Source organism: Strongylocentrotus purpuratus, unplaced genomic scaffold (genome assembly GCF_000002235.5).
Source record: "Strongylocentrotus purpuratus isolate Spur 01 unplaced genomic scaffold, Spur_5.0 spur5_scaffold_20, whole genome shotgun sequence".
Taxonomy (NCBI): Eukaryota; Metazoa; Echinodermata; class Echinoidea; order Camarodonta; family Strongylocentrotidae; genus Strongylocentrotus; species Strongylocentrotus purpuratus.
Window position 1 is genome coordinate 15,555,594 of NW_022145606.1, and position 21,158 is coordinate 15,576,751.

At 36.7% G+C, this 21,158-nt stretch overlaps 1 protein-coding gene across 1 annotated transcript; it reads right to left on the bottom strand.

Moving 5' to 3' along the window:
- Positions 1-16,375: 16,375 nt before the first annotated feature.
- On the bottom strand, positions 16,376-19,394 carry LOC115927611. Its single transcript, XM_030993701.1, has 5 exons — positions 19,027-19,394; positions 18,426-18,631; positions 17,797-18,045; positions 17,124-17,648; positions 16,376-16,867 (listed from the first exon to the last, which is right to left on the bottom strand). The coding sequence occupies exons 1-5, from the start codon at positions 19,235-19,237 to the stop codon at positions 16,376-16,378; spliced, it is 1,683 nt and encodes a 560-aa protein (XP_030849561.1). The 5' UTR covers positions 19,238-19,394.
- Positions 19,395-21,158: the final 1,764 nt, after the last annotated feature.

Genomic DNA, 21,158 nt, shown 5'->3' on the forward strand with positions numbered 1-21,158 from the left:
TTTACCCGATCTTGGTAAACAGTCCATTAATAGGCACCTTAGACTATATTATTAATATCTGATATGCACCTTAATAGTTCGGCTTCGAAATTGAACATTTTAATATTTTCATGAAGTCAATTATTGTATTTGTATCTTATGTTTTGATCTAACTTTAATAATAGTTGTGCGGTATCCAAGCATGTTCGCACACGATGGAAGTATTCATTATCTTAACATTTGTAAAACAGACATGCAAGGTAAACATAAAGGCATTTAAATTGTGTGTAAGGCTTCCAACTAATTATTCCCTAATTTCTACTGAAGAAAGAAAATGAAAAAAAATTAGTATAATTTGTATATAAAAGTGTGTTCTATTTTTACCTCTATCCAATGGCTTCGTTCATAGGATGTAAGTATGCATCGTAATTTAATCAAAACTTCATATATATATTCTTGTCACGTTTCTGAATATTTGTCCTTGTATTCACATTCCATGCTTCATAGAAATGAACAGCTTGCCTGTAAAATATGAAAAGGAAAACGTAACTCTTTGACACATAAGTTAGTTGCCATTAAATGTAAGAGTTAAAGTTTATCAGTATAAAGTTAGGTCGCTCATTTGATATTTTAGAGAAAGAAGACATTTTAGATCTTGTTCTCATGAATATAATACCTGTAATGTACCGTCGTGAAATGTATTAAGAAAAGAAACCTCAAATTGCTGTAAAATAGGGCATTAATTTTATTTACGACGTTGAACGAAAGACCCTATTTTCAATCTATATTCGTAATGTTATGTATCTCTTCTCTGCTTCCCGCATATTCGTTTCCAGCCGGTAAGTATACGAATTGGATCGAATTATGATTATCCGATATATTATTTGGGAATTTTGTCCTTTTTTCTGATTTTTTACCCGATCTTGGTAAACAGTCCATTAATAGGCACCTTAGACTATATTATTAATATCTGATATGCACCTTAATAGTTCGGCTTCGAAATTGAACATTTTAATATTTTCATGAAGTCAATTATTGTATTTGTATCTTATGTTTTGATCTAACTTTAATAATAGTTGTGCGGTATCCAAGCATGTTCGCACACGATGGAAGTATTCATTATCTTAACATTTGTAAAACAGACATGCAAGGTAAACATAAAGGCATTTAAATTGTGTGTAAGGCTTCCAACTAATTATTCCCTAATTTCTACTGAAGAAAGAAAATGAAAAAAAATTAGTATAATTTGTATATAAAAGTGTGTTCTATTTTTACCTCTATCCAATGGCTTCGTTCATAGGATGTAAGTATGCATCGTAATTTAATCAAAACTTCATATATATATTCTTGTCACGTTTCTGAATATTTGTCCTTGTATTCACATTCCATGCTTCATAGAAATGAACAGCTTGCCTGTAAAATATGAAAAGGAAAACGTAACTCTTTGACACATAAGTTAGTTACCATTGAATGTAAGAGTTAAAGTTTATCAGTATAAAGTTAGGTCGCTCATTTGATATTTTAGAGAAAGAAGACATTTTAGATCTTGTTCTCATGAATATAATACCTGTAATGTACCGTCGTGAAATGTATTAAGAAAAGAAACCTCAAATTGCTGTAAAATAGGGCATTAATTTTATTTACGACGTTGAACGAAAGACCCTATTTTCAATCTATATTCGTAATGTTATGTATCTCTTCTCTGTTTCCCGCATATTCGTTTCCAGCCGGTAAGTATACGAATTGGATCGAATTATGATTATCCGATATATTATTTGGGAATTGTGTCCTTTTTTTCTGATTTTTTACCCGATCTTGGTAAACAGTCCATTAATAGGCACCTAAGACTATATTATTAATATCTGATATGCACCTTAATAGTTCGGCTCCGAAATTGAACATTTTAATATTTTCATGAAGTCAATTATTGTATTTGTATCTTATGTTTTGATCTTACTTTAATAATAGTTGTGCGGTAACCAAGCATGTTCGCACACAATGGAAGTATTCATTAGCTTAACATTTGTAAAACAGACATGCAAGGTAAACATAAAGGCATTTAAATTGTGTGTAAGGCTTCCAACTAATGATCCCCTAATTCCTCCTGAAGAAAGAAAATGAAAAAAATTAGTATAATTTGTATATAAAAGTGTGTTCTAATATTTATCTTGATTTTTTTCCTCTATCCAATGGCTTCGTTCATAGGACGTAAGTATGCATCGTAATCTAATCAAAACTTCATATATATTCTTGTCACGTTTCTGAATATTTGTCCTTGTATTCACATTCCATGCTTCATTGAAATGTTAAATTCAGGTTAGTCATGAATGTATTTACAAACAAAAAGTTTACCAAACAAAAGAATGTAAAGTTAAAAAACCTAACATTTCTTATTTGATTTCTAAACGCTTGTTTAGAGTTGGCATTTACATCTATCTTCTAATAGTTGATACTTATGTCATGAATTGTTTTACAAATAATGTTATTGGCCTGTCATGTACTATCATAATGATAATATATTGGGTAATGAATGAATATAGTCTGGAAACCTGTAACAAGAAAATGATTGCTCAAGTCATAGAAATGAGAACAAGTCCTTTGAAAAGAAAGGACTCACTGCTACACGAGACTGAAAAAGGAAGAGGAACAGCTTGCCTGTAAAATATGAAAAGGAAAACGTAACTCTTTGACACATAAGTTAGTTGCCATTAAATGTAAGAGTTAAAGTTTATCAGTATAAAGTTAGGCCGCTCATTTGATATTTTAGAGAAAGAAGACATTTTAGATCTTGTTCTCATGAATATAATACCTGTAATGTACCGTCGTAAAATGCATTAAGAAAAGAAACCTAAAAGTGCTGTATAATAGCGCATATAATTTTATTTACGACGTTGAACGAAAGACCCTATTTGCAATATATATTCGTAATGTTATGTATCTCTTCTCTGCTTCCCGCATATTCATTTCCAGCCAGTAAGTATACGAATCGGATCGAATTATGATTATCCGATATATTATTTGGGAATTGTGTCCTTTTTTCTGATTTTTTACCCGATCTTGGTAAACAGTCCATTAATAGGCGCCTTAGATTATATTATTAATATCTGATATGGTTCATGAATGTCAGGGATGTTTCGGTTCGTTCTTATTAATTTAGTAATCTGTATTATCGAAAACCTTTGACTGAGTAAACGTTCATGATTTTGTCAAACTTACCACGATTGACTGCTTGGTGTTGTAAAAATGCTACCACCTATGCATGATGACTTCAAACCATCGGCTTCGAAATTAAACATTTTAATATTTTTACGAAGTCAATTATTGTATTTTCAATCTATATTCGTAATGTTATGTATCTCTTCTCTGCTTCCCGCATATTCGTTTTCAGTCAGTAAGTATACGAATTGGATGGAATTATGATTATCCGATATATTATTTGGGAATTATGTCCTTTTTTCTGATTTTTTTACCCGATCTTGGTAAACAGTCCATTAATATGCACCTTAGACTATATTATTAGTATCTGATATGCACCTTAATAGTTCGGCTTCGAAATTGAACATTTTAATATTTTCATGAAGTCAATTATTGTATTTGTATCTTATGTTTTGATCTAACTTTAATAATAGTTGTGCGGTATCCAAGCATGTTCGCACACGATGGAAGTATTCATTATCTTAACATTTGTAAAACAGACATGCAAGGTATACATAAAGGCATTTAAATTGTGTGTAAGGCTTCCAACTAATTATTCCCTAATTTCTACTGAAGAAAGAAAATGAAAAAAAATTAGTATAATTTGTATATAAAAGTGTGTTCTATTTTTTCCTCTATCCAATGGCTTCGTTCATAGGATGTAAGTATGCATCGTAATCTAATCAAAACTTCATATATATATTCTTGTCACGTTTCTGAATATTTGTCCTTGTATTCACATTCCATGCTTCATTGAAATGAACAGCTTGCCTGTAAAATATGAAAAGGAAAACGTAACTCTTTGACACATAAGTTAGTTGCCATTAAATGTAAGAGTTAAAGTTTATCAGTATAAAGTTAGGTCGCTCATTTGATATTTTAGAGAAAGAAGACATTTTAGATCTTGTTCTCATGAATATAATACCTGTAATGTACCGTCGTAAAATGCATTAAGAAAAGAAACCTAAAAGTGCTGTATAATAGCACATATAATTTTTTTTACGACTTTGAACGAAAGACTATATTTGCAATATTTATTTTCAATGTTCTGTATTTCTTCTCTGCTTTCCTGCATATTCGTTTCCAGTCTGTAAGTATGCGAACTCGATTGAATTATGAATATCCGATATGTTCCATTATTATTTGGGATTTGTGTCTTTTTTTTCTGATTCTTCCCCTGATCTTGGTTAACAGTCCATTAATAGGCAACTAAGATTATATTATGAATATCTGTATATTTAATGAATTTGGGGGATTTTTCGGTTCGCTCTTATTAATTGAGTAATGTGAATTATCAAAAAAATTGACTAAGTAAACGTTCATGATTTTGTCCAACTTACGCGCATTTAGAGTTAGATGAATGTACATCTATCTTCTAATAGTTGATACTACGTAAATAATTGCTTTGTAAAATAATGTTATAGGCCTGTCATGTACTTTTATAATATAATGGGTAATGAATGAATATAGTATGGAAAAATGCAACATGTCAATTATTGCTGAAGTCATTAAAATGAGAACAAGTACCATACAAAGAAATGACTCACTGCTACACGAGACTGAAGAAAAGGAAAGAAACAGCTTGACTGTTAACCATGATTTGGAAAAAGTAATTCATTAACACATGAGTTCTTAGTTCTGCCACTGAATATAAGGATAATAATTTATCAATAAAGTTAGGCCTCTCATATGATATTTTAGAATAAGGTGACATTTAGATCTTTTTTTCATGAATATAATACATGTAATGTACCTTCGTGAAATGAATTAAGAAAAGAAACCTCAAATTGCTGTAAAATAGGGCAGACCCTAGGAAGACCCTATTTTTAATCTATATTCGTAATGTTATGTATCTCTTCTCTGCTTCCCGCATATTCGTTTCCAGCCGGTAAGTATACGAATTGGATCGAATTATGATTATCCGATATATTATTTGGGAATTGTGTCCTTTTTTCTGATTTTTTACCCGATCTTGGTAAACAGTCCATTAATAGGCACCTAAGACTATATTATTAATATCTGATATGCACCTTAATAGTTCGGCTTCGAAATTGAACATTTTGATATTTTCATGAAGTCAATTATTGTATTTGTATCTTATGTTTTGATCTTACTTTAAGAATAGTTGTGCGGTAACCAAGCATGTTCGCACACAATGGAGGTATTCATTGGCTTAACATTTGTAAAACAGACATGCAAGGTAAACATAAAGGCATTTAAATTGTGTGTAAGGCTTCCAACTAATGATCCCCTAATTCCTCCTGAAGAAAGAAAATGAAAAGAATTAGTATAATTTGGATATAAAAGTGTGTTCTAATATTTATCTTGATTTTTTTCCTCTATCCAATGGCTTTGTTCATAGGACGTAAGTATGCATCGTAAACTAATCAAAACTTCATATATATTCTTGTCACGTTTCTCAATATTTGTCCTTGTATTCACATTCCATGCTTCATTGAAATGTTAAATTCAGATTAGTCATGAATCTATTTACAAACAAAAAGTTTACCAAACAAAGGAATGTAGAGTTGAAAAACCTTACATTTCCTTTTTAAATTCTAATCGCATGTCTAGGGTTGGCGGGTACATCTATCTTCTAATAGTTGATACTTATGTAAAGGATTGCTTTTAAAAATAATTTTATAAAGAAAAATCCGATGAAAAGAGATGACTTATTGCTACACGAGACTGAAAAAGGAGAAGAAAAGCTTGCCTGTAAAATATGAAATGGAAAACGTTATTCATTAACACATGAGATCTTTGTTTTGCCATTGAATATAAGGATAATAATTTATCAATAAAGTTAGGCCTGTCACATGATATTTTAGAATAAGGTGACATTTAGATCTTTTTCTCATGAATATAATACATGTAATGTACCTTTGTGAAATGTATTAAGAAAAGAAACCTAAAATTGCTGTAAAATAGGGCATTAATTTTATTTACGACGTTAGGCCTCTTACATGATATTTCAGAAAGAGGTGACATTTTCCTTTTTTTCTACTCAGGAATATATAACATGTAATGAACCGTCGTGGAGTGCATTAACCAAAATAATCTAAAGGCGCTGCATAATAGGGCATTATTATTATTCACGATTTAGAACGAAAGACTCTAGTTTCAATATATATTCTTTCTTTATTTCTTTATCTCTTCTATGATTTCCCTGATCTTCGTTCCTAGTCCATTAGTAATTTTTTTTTTTTTTTTTTTTTTTTGGGGGGGGGGGGGATTTGTCTCCTTTTTATCTGACCCCTCCCCTCTATATTCGTCCGACCATTAATATGCAACTTGGATCTAATGATGAATATCTTACATGTTTCATGAAAGTTAGGTATTTCTTTTTGTTTTTCTCATTATTTTAATTTTGTGTATGATAGTAAACTTTTATCTGAGTAAACCTTCAGGATTTGTTTTGGTCCAGCTAACCAGGAATTGATGTATTAGGTGATGTTGAAATGCTACCACCTGTTCATGATAATTTCCAAATATATGTTTGGAATTTCACAATTACATCTTCTATAAAGTGATGATTGTATTTTGTATCTATAGATCTTACTTTAATCAACTGTTTTTTGTAGTCTTTCGGTAAGCAGACACATTCTTGCACAATGGTAAATATATTTCTGTTAAATGATTTCAAACATTCATGCCAGGTATACAAAAATGGCATGAAAATTGTCTGTAAGGTTTCCTCCTGATGATCAACTTCTTCCACATGAAGAAAACTGAATGAAAACGATGAGTATCATGTGTATATAAAAGTGTATTCTAATATTTATACTTTTGTATTTTCTTTTACACTTGCTCTATGCCCATAGCAAGTAAGTATGCATATCAATCCAACTGTAAGTTCTTTTATGTCTTTTTTTTTGGGGGGGGGGTTGTATATATTTTCCTTGCATTCACACATTTCATGTGCAATAAAAGGTTACATCCAGGTTATAAGTCACAGATAATTCATAAATATATTCATGAACAGACAAGTTATACATTTATGAAATATCGAGTTTGAAAATTGTCATATTTCTTTTTTTATTTGAAATTTGGTGTATGCAGTTGGCATTTACAGCTTTCTTGTAATTGGTGACACTTATATATAGTTTTTTGTTTGGCATTCAATTTTGTTAGTACTTTAGTAGACATGTCGTGTAATGAAATCATTGAATGAGTAACACATTCATATAGTCTGGATACATACATGTTAAGCCTACTGTATATGGAAATTATTACTGAATTTATTAAAGTGAGAAAAAGTACGAACACGTTTAGTTTTGCCGTTTTTTTCTTCAAAGTAATAGTTTATCAGTAATGTTCGGCCTTTTACATGATATCTTAAAAAGAGGTGACATATTGGTTCTTTTATCATGAATATAATACATATAATGTACCGGCGTACAGAGAATTAAGAACCACAAACTTTCCGCTGTATAATAGGGATGTATCATTATTCACGATTTTGAACGAAAGAGCCTCTTGGCACTCTGTACTTTTTTGTAAATTTCTTCATCTCTTCTCTACTTTTCCCGATTTTCGTCCACAGTGTGTAAGTATGCACCATAGATTTGATTATGCATATCCGATTTTGTGTAAAATACATTTTGGGATTTGTCTCCTTTTTTGCTCATTAATTTCCTTTGTGTAATATAACAAACTTTTATCTGAGTAAACCTTTATAAAAAAATTAATTGTCCAGCTAACCAGACATTGATGTCTTAAGTGTTTTCGAAATGCTACTACATATTCATGATATATTCCAAATATAGGTTTCAAATTTCACAAGTACATCTTTTATAAAGTAATGATTGTATTTTGTAGCTATGGATCTTACTTTAATCAACTGGTTTTGTAGTCTTTCGGTGAGCAGAAACATTCTTGCACAATGGTAAATATATGTCTGCTAAACGATTGTAAACAGACATGCCAGGTATACAAACAATGGCATGAAAATTGTCTGTAAGGCTTCCTCCTGATGATCAACTTCTTCCACATGAAGACAACTGAATGAAAACAATGAGTATCATATATATATATATATATATAAAGGTGTATTCTAATATTTATACTTTTGTATCTTCTTTTACACTTGCTCTATGTCCATAGCAAGTAAGTATGCATATCAATCCAACTGTAACTTCTTATATGTTTTTTTTTTTTTTTTTTTTTTTGTATACGTTTTCCTTGCATTCACATTTCATGCGTCAATGAAAGGTTATATCCAGGTCATAAGTCACAAATAAGTCATAAATATATAGATGAACAGAAAAGTTATACATGTAGGAAATATCGAGTTTGAAAATTATCATATTTTTTATTTTTTATTTGAAATTGTGTGTATGCAGTTGGCATTTACAGCTATCTTGTAATGGGTGATACTTATATATAGTTTTATTTTATTTAACTTTTTTAGGACTTTTATAGACATGTCGTGTAATGAAATCATTGAATGAGTAACAAATTAATATAGTCTGGATACATACATGTTAAGCCTACTGTATATGATAATTATTACTGAATTTATTAAAGTGAGAAAAAGGACGAACAAGTTTAGTTTTGCCGTTTTTGTCTTCAAAGTAATAGTTTATCAGAAATATTCGGTGTTGTAAAAATGATACCACCTATCATCGATAACTTCCCACTATTCGTTTTGAATTTATCATCTTTTATTAGATAAAGGATTTCGTGTTGGTCATATGTATTGATCTTTGTTTGATGAACCGGTTTTGTAGTCCTAAATATATTTTTACTAACCGATTGTAAACATACATGCCAGGGAAAATGAAGGCATTATAATTGTCATTAAGGCTTGCGGCCAATGATGTTCTACTAATCTTTAAAGAAGAAACAATTGAATCAGATGAGCATCATTTATATGTGTATTGTAAATAAAATACATATCTTTTTCTATTTTAGTCGGCCATTCGTCTTCAGTCGTAGAGAGTAAGTATAACAATAACATTTTCTTTCTATATTCTGGTCACCAATCTGGATCTTTTTCCTTGTATCCACATTTCATGCTTTATTGAAACGCTAGACAGAGGTTGTAAATTGTAATTCATTATAGTTCATATGAACCAAAAGGTTTTTCACAACAAGAATGGTTAATCTAAGAATTTCTTTGATTTTTAATCTCGTATTTACAATTGGTATTTACATCCATCTCCTAATGGATGATATATTCAGGTATAGGATCGATTTCATTTACTTGTCGCATAGTTCTTTTATTTGATGACTCTCGGTTGTAAATAATGAATATAGTTTGGAAAAATTAGTGCACAAAAACTGAACAGAAAAGAAAAAAAAATCCTTGAATGAAAATTAACAAATCGAAACGTATTGTCTCACGCATAAGTGTTTTTTCTGCCTTGCGTTTTATACTAATTGTCTATTGGTAATGCTAGGTAGTTCACATGACGTTCAAAATTAGTTGATTTTTTTTCTTTTATGTCAATTTATTGAAAGTAATGTAAAGTCATTCAGAGTTTGAGAAGAATGTATGAGAAGACATTAACGATTTGATAGAAATAAACTGTTTTGTATTGACTATTTCTAATATTCCTCATCTCTTGTTTTGCTTTCAAGCCCCCGATCCTTCAGCGTTTCCAGACCGTAAGTGTGCAACTTGATCTAATGATGAATATCTGATACGTTTATTAAATTTCGGGGATTTATTTGATGTAACTATTTGGGGAAGGGAGGAGGGGGGGGGGAGAGGTGTAAGAGGACACTCCTTTTTTGTTTGGGTCTCAAAATTTGAAAATTTGACATTTTGCTCCGTTGGGGGGGGGGGGGGAGGTCAGCTTTTTTAGGTCAGCCATTGTCATAAAAAAAAAAATTCATATTTTTTTGATTGAACAAAAAAAAATCACAAAGGGGGGAGGGGGTTTGCTTCACAATACACACATACACAAACTGACGGGGGGGGTTTAACCCCACCCCCCCCCCCCCCTCCCCCCTCCAACGCGCCTGATGAGAGTGTACATGAAACTGCAAGTCCTCTTTACAGAAGAAAATATTTAAGCTGATATTTTTTTTTATAATTTACGTACATGAAACTCCCATCAAACAGAGCAAAATACTATTCTGGTGATTGGTACAATTTGAATTTCAATATCCAGGAACAGACGTGGCAAGCAAGACGATTCATCCTTTTAGAGGGGGCACTATCCAACTACCGCACCATGGAATCAGCCTCTGCATACCCGTATTGGCGCTGCAAAAGGAGTGTGAGATTACTCTTAAGGTAATTTGTAAAATTCTTCCCGACACTTCCATCCCCTCTCTCTTTATACCTGCATTAATGCGCGCTCTTATGGCACGAATTAGATGATGCCCCTCTCTCTCTCTTCATACGTATCTGGGCTTTACAATATGATTTCATAAATTACCATAAAGGTAAGGCGTATTGAAGATCACGGTATCAGGGTGGAGGTGCTTTTATCACTTGGATCTGGGGGAAAACCAGAATAAAAAGTTTTTGATAACCTTCGTGCTAGCAATAAATAATATACACCATTGTCATAAAAAGGCTGGCATTAAATTTACCTTGCCCCCCCCCCCCCCCACTCCGGGAACGGAGGGACCGCATTCATGTTTCCCAAATATCCGGCTCGTAAGAAAGAAAAAAAGATCTGCCCGTATTGACTTTACACATCGGACTTATGGGAGGTGCTAAAGAGGGAGGGAACATGCATATGCGTACCCTTAATAACACTGCGTGTGTGTGTGTGTATGTGTGTGTGTGGGGGGACCTTTGGCAGCCAGTCACGTCCCGTTTTTGAGCTTGACTTGTAATTATTATGGATAGTATGTGGTGCAGATCATTTCAACGATTGAAAAATGCCTTCTTCATTTTAACAACAACAATAATTATACAGTAGACTTGCGGGTGCACCATGTGAGAGAGAGAGAGAGGATTGAGGAGTCCTGAAAAGGACTCTCGGTAATCTTTCTTGAGGGTGTTTAGTCCTGAAAAGGACTGTTTGTGTAGTCTTGAAAAAGACTGTTGGTTATCTTTCTTAGAATACCGAGAGTCCTTTTCAGGACTCCTCAATCCACTCTCTCTCTCTCGCATGGTGCACCCGCAAGCCTACTGTAAATCTACCTCACCATGCAAGCCGATACTCACAAGCAGCATCTAACAATAATTATGTTCATTCATTTGATTTAGTCCAAATAAGGGCAAGACGTAAAGCTTTAGTGATGTCTGTTTTCGCTCCTATTTTTCGTTCCTGTAGTACCCATCATCTATTTTTGTTTGATTATGCTTTAATTAATTTAGACACTTTATATTTTGATAAGCCTACTAAAAAAAAGAGTGTAAGATTGAATAAAAAATAGTAAGTTCATGCACCCGATTTATTGCCATTTAACTCAGGTTCTAGCACAGCCGTCAGGTGTTCTTTTCGCAGAGAATGAAGTTCATGTCACCCCTGGTGTAGTTTGTGAACCTTCGGGAACCACGTTTGAGAGCCCATTAAAGTTAGTCATCCCCCACTGTGCGATGTTAACAGACCCCTCCAAGGCCAAAGTCATCCTATACTTCACTCATGGCGATACGAAAGGTGAGTGTAATACCTTAACTCTAAGGCGTGAAAACAATACAAACACATGGTTTGGAACCAATGCAAATTAAGTGTGACAAATGAAGAGGTTTGGACAATGTGCAAACACAATGTTGGAACATTGCGAACAAAATATAAACATAATTATGAAGCATAGATGGAAGGGAAAGACTTGTAATACTGTGGACAGCAGGTACAAAGAGTGGGACAATGGGAACACTCTCTGCAGACACAACGTTGAGACACAGTTATAATACACTGTAAATACATTAACAAAAACCATCGTCAAGAGAGTGAAAACAAAGTTTGAAAACAATAAGAAAACAATTTGGTGAAACTGGAAAACGGGGTGGTGACAATGATGAAACAGTGCGTATACAGTCAATGAAAACACAGTGTGGACACAAAAAGAACATTAGTGTTGAAACAAAGATTAACACACTGTCATTGCTTGTGTTAATCACTGTGACATATTTGCAATCGTAGCGGGGATACACTGCATCATGGTCAATTTTTTATCATCATTTTAAATATATTATTTTTCTTTCGGTAATGATGATTTAAAGATAATGGGTGTTTTTTCTTCTTCTCCATGTCCCTCTTCTTTAATGTCTTTCTGTCTCTTTCTCCATTTACATCTTCCGCACCTTTCCAGTCACAAAGAAAGAACTGCCATCAACTGGAATACCTAGATGCGTAGTAAGAGAAGATGACCTTGATGTCTACATTGACCATTTCTCAATTTGTGAAATGTTCATGGTCATTTCCGACTCCTTCATTGGGAAACGTGTCGCTTCAACTCCCTACCTTCCAAAATCAATGAGTCGCCTCCTACCGCAATACTGCCATCTACGTCTGTACAATGATACTCCAGGCCTTGAAGATGTGAGTAATTTACCAACATTTATACAAAATTTTGTGAAAAATATGAATTCAGGACAAATCCAAAATATCAAAAACCGTTTTTAAGTGTGATTTTGTTTAAATGGGTGCAGTTGTGGAAAGGGCTTGCTTCATTATTATTTCTTTTCCATTAATCTTGTTTTGTCCACTTATTGTTGCCTTCTAGTCCCTCTCCTTTTCCCGCTCCTAATCTATTATTTGTGTCACAAGTATATAGTAGAAGTAGTTGCTGTTTGTAGTTTTTATGAATATTATTATTATAATTATCATCATTATTATTATTAGTATTATTATTATTATTATGTTCATTATCATTATCATCGTCACCATCATCAGAATCATAATCATTATATTGTATTTTTGAGTGGATATGGAAAATGAATAACGCCCCGTGCCCCTATGTTCAGAGATATCCTACTTGTTTTTTCCATTACCTACATTATTGCAATGGAACTATTTGCATATAATATGCATATATATACAAATACATATATATGTGTGTAAATATACATAAATGTATATGACAAAATCGTGTTACATGGTAATTCGAATTATTTAATTATGCCTATCCGTAAAGCGCTTATGGCACAGTCACACGGCCACTTACGGTAGCTGCGGATGCTTACGGATAAAAGTCCGTAAGCATCCGCAAGGATCCGTATCATCCGTAAGCATCCGTATCCATCCGTAATTCAATCCGCAGGATCCGCAGACATACGCAGATCCGCAGCGGAATTTTGAAAATCTCAAAATTTTGCTGCGGATGAAATATACGTAAGCATCCGCAGAATATACGTTATCCATACGTAAAATACGTAACTCATACGTAAGATACGTAAACTCATCCGCAGGATACGTTAGATACGTAACTGATCCGCACACTTTGTCGGGTGTGCGGATGCCTGCGGATACATAGGGGTACGTAAACACTATTACGTAGGAATTACGTATGTTTAACGTATTTTTGACATATATATTGCGGATCTTACGATAGGACTTGCGGTAATTGCGTATGCTTGCGGATGGGATACGAATATTACGGATGGGATACGGATGTTACGGATTGGATATGTATGTTACGGTTGAGATACGGATAATATGCGGAAATTTTACCTATGTCTTCTTTCATTTCGGCGGATGTCGCCCATGCCAAATGGTCTTCACTTGGGTATGAAACCCTGGATGCTGCCAGCATCCTCATCATTGTCAGTTCTTCAACTGTAGACTTTCACAGGTCACTCAAGATGGAGAGAGAACGCCGCCTTGTGTTGCTGGATTGTTTGATGGCCATCCAACACAATCAGATGCAGATGAAGATCCTGATGGCCAAGATGCAAGCCATCCTTGAAAGGAGAAAAGAGAGGATGTGTTGGGTTCGTCACTGGATCACATTGCGACCACACCAGGGTGCCTATGGTAACCTGATGCACCTGCTACGCAATGAGGATGTTCAGGGCTTCCGCAACTTCACCCGCATCACACCTGCCATGTTTGCCGAAATGGTCACCCGCCTCACTCCTCGCTTACAGAAGTATGATACCTGGTACAGGAAGGCCCTTCCAGTAGGCTTGAAGGTCGCCATCACCATGCGCTACCTTGCCAGTGGGGACTCCTACCACAGCCTGATGTACCTATTCTATGTACCCCACAACACTATCTCACTCTTGGTGTTGGACGTGTGTCAGGCCATCTACGCTGAGTATGGCGAGGAGACCATCAGCAACCCATCTACTCCAGAGGGGTGGAAGGGCATTGCCCAGACCTTCTCCGACCGGTGGAACTTCCACCATTGCCTGGGAGCCTTAGATGGCAAGCACATCCGCATCAAGGCACCCGCGAACTGTGGCTCCCAGTTCTACAACTATAAGGGGTACAACTCGATTGTACTCCTTGCCCTGGTTGATGGCAACTACAAGTTCCGGTGGGTGGAGGTGGGAGCAGGTGGTGCGAGTTCTGATGCCCAGATTTGGAACACGTGCAGTCTGAAAGAGGCAATTGACGATGAGAACATTGGAATACCACCAGATGAGCCACTGCCTCATGACGATCGAGACATCCCTTATTTCGTGATTGCTGACGCTGCATTTGCACTACGCACCACCCTGATGAAACCTTTTGGTGCCAAGCCACTGACCATGGAGGAGAGGATATTTAACTATAGACTTTCCAGAGCCAGGAGATGTGTGGAGAATGCCTTTGGCATTCTTGCAAACAGATTCCGGTGTCTTCTGAGTGCTATGGCACAGGTGCCTTCCACAGTGGAGACCATCGTCCTCGCCTGCCTGTGCATCCACAACCTCCTGAGAGACCAGGCATCCGCTGAGCAGAATGGCATGATGGACAGAGAGGACGACCAGCACAACATCATCCCGGGTGCATGGAGAGAGGGGGGCGTGCTGGATGACATGCAACAGAGGCTTGCTGGCAACTACACCACCAAGATTGCCAAGCGCCAGCGCCTGTACCTCAAGCATTACTACAATGGCACCGCCGGAGCAGTTCCCTGGCAGCAGCGCATGGCCTAAGCAGTTGGCCAAACATAACAAACAGACAAATCATGCAACTCTTGATGCTTAAATTTGACAACAAAAAAATTGAACAAGGTAACGAAAGGATGTAAATTTATTTATAAAATCTGTGTTGAGAAAATCTTTAAAACTCCTATTTCACAAAACAAATGGAGGATCATTGTTTCAAAACCAATTGTTACTTGGGACAAAATTTATATGATTCCTTTTAAATGTTCTTTATCAAGAAAACTTAGATATTTACAATATAAAATTCTTCATAATATCCTTGGTGTTAACAAGTATCTGAAAACTGTTGGTATATTAAATTTGTGTTCTTTTTGTTCAAAACACTCTGAAACTATTGCCCATTTATTTTGGGAATGCCCCTTCAATCGTCGATTTTTAGATGATTTTGAAAAATACACTCTCAAAAGTGAAATAATGTTATCTTTTAATGATTTTGTATATGGCATACCAGGTGGAAATTATTCTTCTTTTAATTTTGATATTTTATATGCTAAATATTATATATTTCCAACTAGGTGTTTAAATGGTTATTTATCGTTTTCATCATTTAAAAAGAAATTAAAATATCAGCATGAGATAGAACGCGTTATGAACACGCAACGAAATAAGTGTATTGTACATCTTGATGGGTCGAGGCACATCGAGCTTATTTAAATTTTGTTTTGCTATATTTTGTTTTCTATACATGTATAATATTGTTTGTAATGTATTACATGCATTTTGCATTTGATTATCGTCGGTGGGCGTCCAAAATCTCGTAAGTCGTTTTTTTTTGGAAAACACTTTTGCGAACTTTTGGAAGCAGTATCACTCGACTAATTATCTGTAAAAATCTCGTATACCATCTTGTCACATGGTTAGAAATCCACTTTTCCATTGGCTATGGTATACGAGATTTTGACAGATAATTAGTCGAGTGATACTGCTTCTAAAAGTTCATAAGTGTTTTCCAAAAAAACAGACTTACGAGATTTTGGACGCCCACCGACGTTATATGATTTGTGGAGAAATATTGAATAAAGACTTTCTTTGAAGAAAAAAAAACAGTCTGTATATCTGCAAACAGTCTGTATATCTCCAAGCAGTCTGTAAATCTATCAAAGCACATTATGGTAAACATTTATAAAAACAAAGTATTCTGCAAATCATATTTTAAATAATACTGGAGAGTCTCTGTCTCACAAGATAGAACACACATCACTCTAAGTCCTTCAAGAGGCTGCTGAATGAATCTCCTAGTCCCGTCGACTGAGGGGACGGATCTGGCAATGGAGATGCTTCAGGGGTGCTCGAACCTAAGTCCATGCTTGACTGCATGCTGGGGGCTGACTGAGACCGCTCCTGCCTCACAGCTGGACTGAAAGACAGGGCGGCAGCTCCGGTGGTGGCAGTGGCAGTTGCCGTGGGCACTCTAACAGGGCGTAAATGTGCGAAAGTCTTCTGTGGCAACTTTCCTGGTACAACTAACTGCTGCTGCTGATGTGCATGTGGCACATGCTGCACCCTGACAATCCTGGTCACCTGGTTGGGTTCTGGGAGGTAACTGAGCTGGGCTGGGGTGAAGGTCGTCTGCCCCTTAGGGATTAGGAAGTCCTGGTCTGCTCTCTGGTACTTCCTCTGCCAGTCTGGCATCTGCTCACAGGAAGTGGAAGAGGTGGAGGTGGAGACAAACTGACTGGTAGAAGGAGGCTGCAAATAGAATGATAACAAATATTAAAGTCACATTTGCTTTTATTTGTATAACAACTTTTGTGATTTTGTCTGGCAGTACTGTCATAAAATACATTTCAAATATTACACACATTTGAAATTGGTAACTTTGAAATTTTAAAGCAAAATTACATTTTAGCTGTAAATCACTTGGCATCTTTGGTAGGTTGAAGACTTGCACTGTTGGCATGTATCATTAAAAAGAAAGAATGATTAAAAGTGATTTTCAACACACCTTGAAGAACTGCTGCTGCTGCTGCTGTGAGGTCTGGGTGGCTGGTTGATCCATAGCGTGGAACAGTGCCATACCCTGCTGTGCTGTCTGTAGTGACTGGGCTGACTGAGCAGACTGGGCAGCTGGCCTCTGACTGGTAACACTGATTTCCTGGAAGTGGTCCACAATCTTGTTGATGTCCCGCCTGAAAGCAAACCAGTGGTCATCAGCTATGCTGGGCAGGATGGACATCAACCACTGGCCATATGTGTGTCTCTCCAGCAGCCTCGGGTCTGTGGGGGGAGGGGCAGCAGTCCCCAGTGCACTCTCCACCCTCTGAGTGATGGCTGAGGAATCAGCCAGACTGCGCCTCATCGCCTCGAGCAGGTCCTCATGCTCCTTGATGGCAGCCCCCCTCCTCCTGTCCCTCCTCCGGGGCTGTGGTGGGATGTCACCAGTCAGCTCTATCCGGCTCTCCTCGTCCGTGCCCTCCTCCTCCTCCTGGACCTCCTCCTGCACCTGCACCAGAGGTCTGGGCTGCACTCCCTGTAAATACAGGAAACAGAAGACAGATTTACATAAAATTAGGATTTTTTCCCTCACCCAATAAAATATTGAGCAAAATGCTTTTACAAATACTAATCAATGAAAAATGAAGAACAAAATTAATTTCCGTCCCCAAATGATTACTTACTTTCAGTGTGGTCCGGCCTGGCCTCCTCACCACCTTCTTGGCCAAAAAGCCAAACAGCTCCACACATCTCTGCTGCTGGGGGGTGCAGATCCTGCCACCTGCACCGGAGGGGGGAGGCTTCAGCGCCTTCACAGCAATGTCTTTCAGAGTCTTGATACGGCGCCGCAACTCGGCTGCAGTCAGACCCATCTCTGCAGCCTTGTCATTGCATCCGCCCTGCTTGGTGTCTCGGAGCCTATAGTCCTTCTCCTGCAACATACAGAAAGAAACATTAAATATTAAACATTAAACATTAAATATTGTACCTGAAATGAGTACAGTCAAATAAAAGCAAAGTCTGTGGCCTAGGTTGTCTGTCTCTGAATAACCTTGTAAATTACATTGCATTTCACCTGAATGGTGACAATATTTGTTACCAACATTGCAAAGTTTTTAGCCAAGGTAAACATGTCCAACTTAATCTTGTTAAATTACAGTGTATATTTCACATGACTGGTGACAATATTTATTACCAAGATTGCAAAGTTGCAACCTTCCACAGCTAGCAACTTTGCAAAGTAGGTATCAATTTTTTGGACCCAGTCAGGTGAAATGGGCTGTAAAATAAAATGGAGACTTTGAAAACTTACATTTTTGTCCCACAGCCAAGGGTTCAGCTTGAGCCACTCAGAGATGTCCTCCTCCTGCTCTGGGGTCAGCTTCACAGCTGGGGCCTTGGCTTTCCTCCGCTTCTTCTCTGTCACAGGCACCTCTGACTCTGCCTCATCCTCCGAGTCTGCCTCCTCCTGGGCTGCCTCCGACTGGACCTCCTCAGCATCACTGTCTTCATGGGAATCTGAAAAGAAACAGATGACAAAGTTTTAAACAAAATTGGATAAAGCAGCAAGTATTAACCTGAAAGTGAAATTATTCATTATAACCTGAAACATAGTGAAAATGTGTCAAATAATAAATGCTGCCATCACCATGGAAATATGAGACCACCCCCACCCCCAGCCAAACCCTAAAAAATCCCCACCCCCCAGTCCAACCCAAAGTTTTTTTTTTTATTTATTGGATTATTTTACAAGTTTAAGAGCCAACAAGCAAAGCTGAAAAATGTTTAAATCTGTGGCACTAATTTAATTCCAAAAATCACCATTTTCAAATTGGCACTAAGTGGCACTAAAAAAAGTGGCACTAAAAAGATAAATGGCACTAAAAAAAGATAAAATAAGAGATGTTTTTTACCTCTACGCTTCCTCTTGTCCCTTGCCTTGCCCTTTTTTCCACGTCCCTTGCCACGGTCATCTTTGGGGGGTGGGGGAACCGTCAGCTCTGCCAGGGATGGTCCCTCTTCTTCTACCTTTTGAGCCTCTTCCTCTGCCTGGGGAGGCTGTTGTGGCTGCTCACTCACTGGAGGATTCTTCCTGGTTTTTCTGCTACTTCTTCTGCCAGACATGATGCACACGAAAGTCCAAAAAGATGGAGAAGAAACTGTTGAATAACTGGAACTAGATCTCAGACTTGATGAAATGCGACTGAAGCAAGCTCCGAACCACGTGGGTTTATATGCGGATGGTGCGGACGCCAGAGGAAGCCGACATGCGCAGACACGAGCGTAATGGCCCGGTCCCACTGGCCGACGGTCACAAAACGTTTGCATAAAGGATACAGCGGACGAGCAAAATTTCGCGGGTGGCTCCATCCGTTTTCATCCGCTCCAGAAATGGACAAAATTTGCGAAAATTTGCGAAAACAGTACGGAAAATAACGGATGTGGGTTGTATGTAGCGGGGATGTTAAACGGATGTTCATCGGAAGCCTAGCGGATAAAAGCGGATGGAAGTGGATGACAGCTTTGAATATTTTATATACGAGATGAATACGCTTACATCCTTTCTATTTCCGTGCTACTAACGATGTATAGACGTTCCATGTACCTTATCTTTCCTCCCTCTTTCCGTTTTCAGCTGCAGCGGATGTGAGTTGCGAGGATGCCCAGAGGATGCAGAGAGGATACAGCGGACGTTTAACGGATGATAACGGACATAGAACGTTTGTTGCTCGTATTTGTCGCGGATTTACATCGTACACGGCGGAAGTTCATCCGTTCTAAAAGTTTTGTGCAGCTCAAAACTTTTTGCGCGGATGAAATCACAGTGGACGGATGCTCGATGGATAGAGCGTATGAAACACGTATGCAAAGAGTACGGAATGGATGCATAGCGTTTTCCAACGGATGGCAAGATTTTTTTACGTTTTACATCCTCTTTGCATCCGTAAGTGCAGTGGGACCGGGCCTTTACTTATCCGTATCGTCCGTAAGTCATCCGTATCGTCCGTAAGTCATCCGTAAAATCTGTAAGTCATCCGTAAGTCGTCAGTAACATGTGTCAGCGGGTTGGCAGCGGATGGGTTCATCCGCAGGTTTTACCCGTAACATCCGTAATTCATACGTAACATCCGTAACTAATCCGTATCGTCCGCAGAATATAGGTAACTTTTGCTCAAATTTCCGTATTGGGGTTAAAAATTACGCATTTTCATTATCCAAATATACGCAGGCATCCGCAGGTCCGTAACATGGCCGTGTGAGACGGTACGATTGATCAATAATGCCCTCTACGTACGTTTGCAGCCAGAGGAAACCGAAAGGCCTCCAAAGAAACAATCGGTTTAATAATTATGATAATAATGAACGTTATTTGTATAGCGCATATCACTAACACAAAGAGAGTCCCTATGTGCTTAGAAAAGAAGGAAATGGAGATAGGGCGGAATAGAAATGAGCATTTATGCCTGATACATGAAAATAATTAGTTACAGACAACAATAATGATACGCAATTCCTATGTACCTTACATGTAATAGATCGTACATTCAGGTAATACAAATTTTAACGTGAAAATTAAATGAAAGTTAAATTATACATTAAATATGTACATGATTCAATAACCAAAGAAGTCACTAGTCATTAGTTTAATTATTTGTATTGTTTTAAATGTAGAGTAAGGGTTATGGTTGGGTTAGCGTCAGGGTTAGGGTGATATAGCATTTGTGTATAATGTCCTGTTATTGTATCATTAAATTTTATATAGAGATGTCCTGTTAATACAACATGTAAGGTTATTCATATATATATGAAGTTACAGACTGAATTATTCGTACCCTTATAAAGAATTGTATTTGTTCAAATATGTGAAAATCATATTCGTCTCGATCTTTATTTCTTGATACTGTGACATAGTTAAACTTACATCCAATCGTATTCAACAAAGGCCCTTATTCAATCAGTCCACCTTTAATTATAGAATTCGAACATTACCAAAGTATCAAATTTCCAAGGTGTACCAATATATGATGCATCTTTTTCAAAATTG

What these genes read in the sequence shown, in the direction of transcription:
- LOC115927611 (XM_030993701.1), bottom strand. Translation starts at nt 19,237, where the DNA reads ATGTCTGGCAGAAGAAGTAGCAGAAAAACCAGGAAGAATCCTCCAGTG. An exon ending in GGACAAGAGGAAGCGTAGAG is followed by an intron (nt 18,632 to 19,026) that starts GTAAAAAACATC and finishes GTTTCTTTTCAG; the next exon opens with ATTCCCATGAAGACAGTGAT. An exon ending in CTTGGCTGTGGGACAAAAAT is followed by an intron (nt 18,046 to 18,425) that starts GTAAGTTTTCAA and finishes TGTATGTTGCAG; the next exon opens with GAGAAGGACTATAGGCTCCG.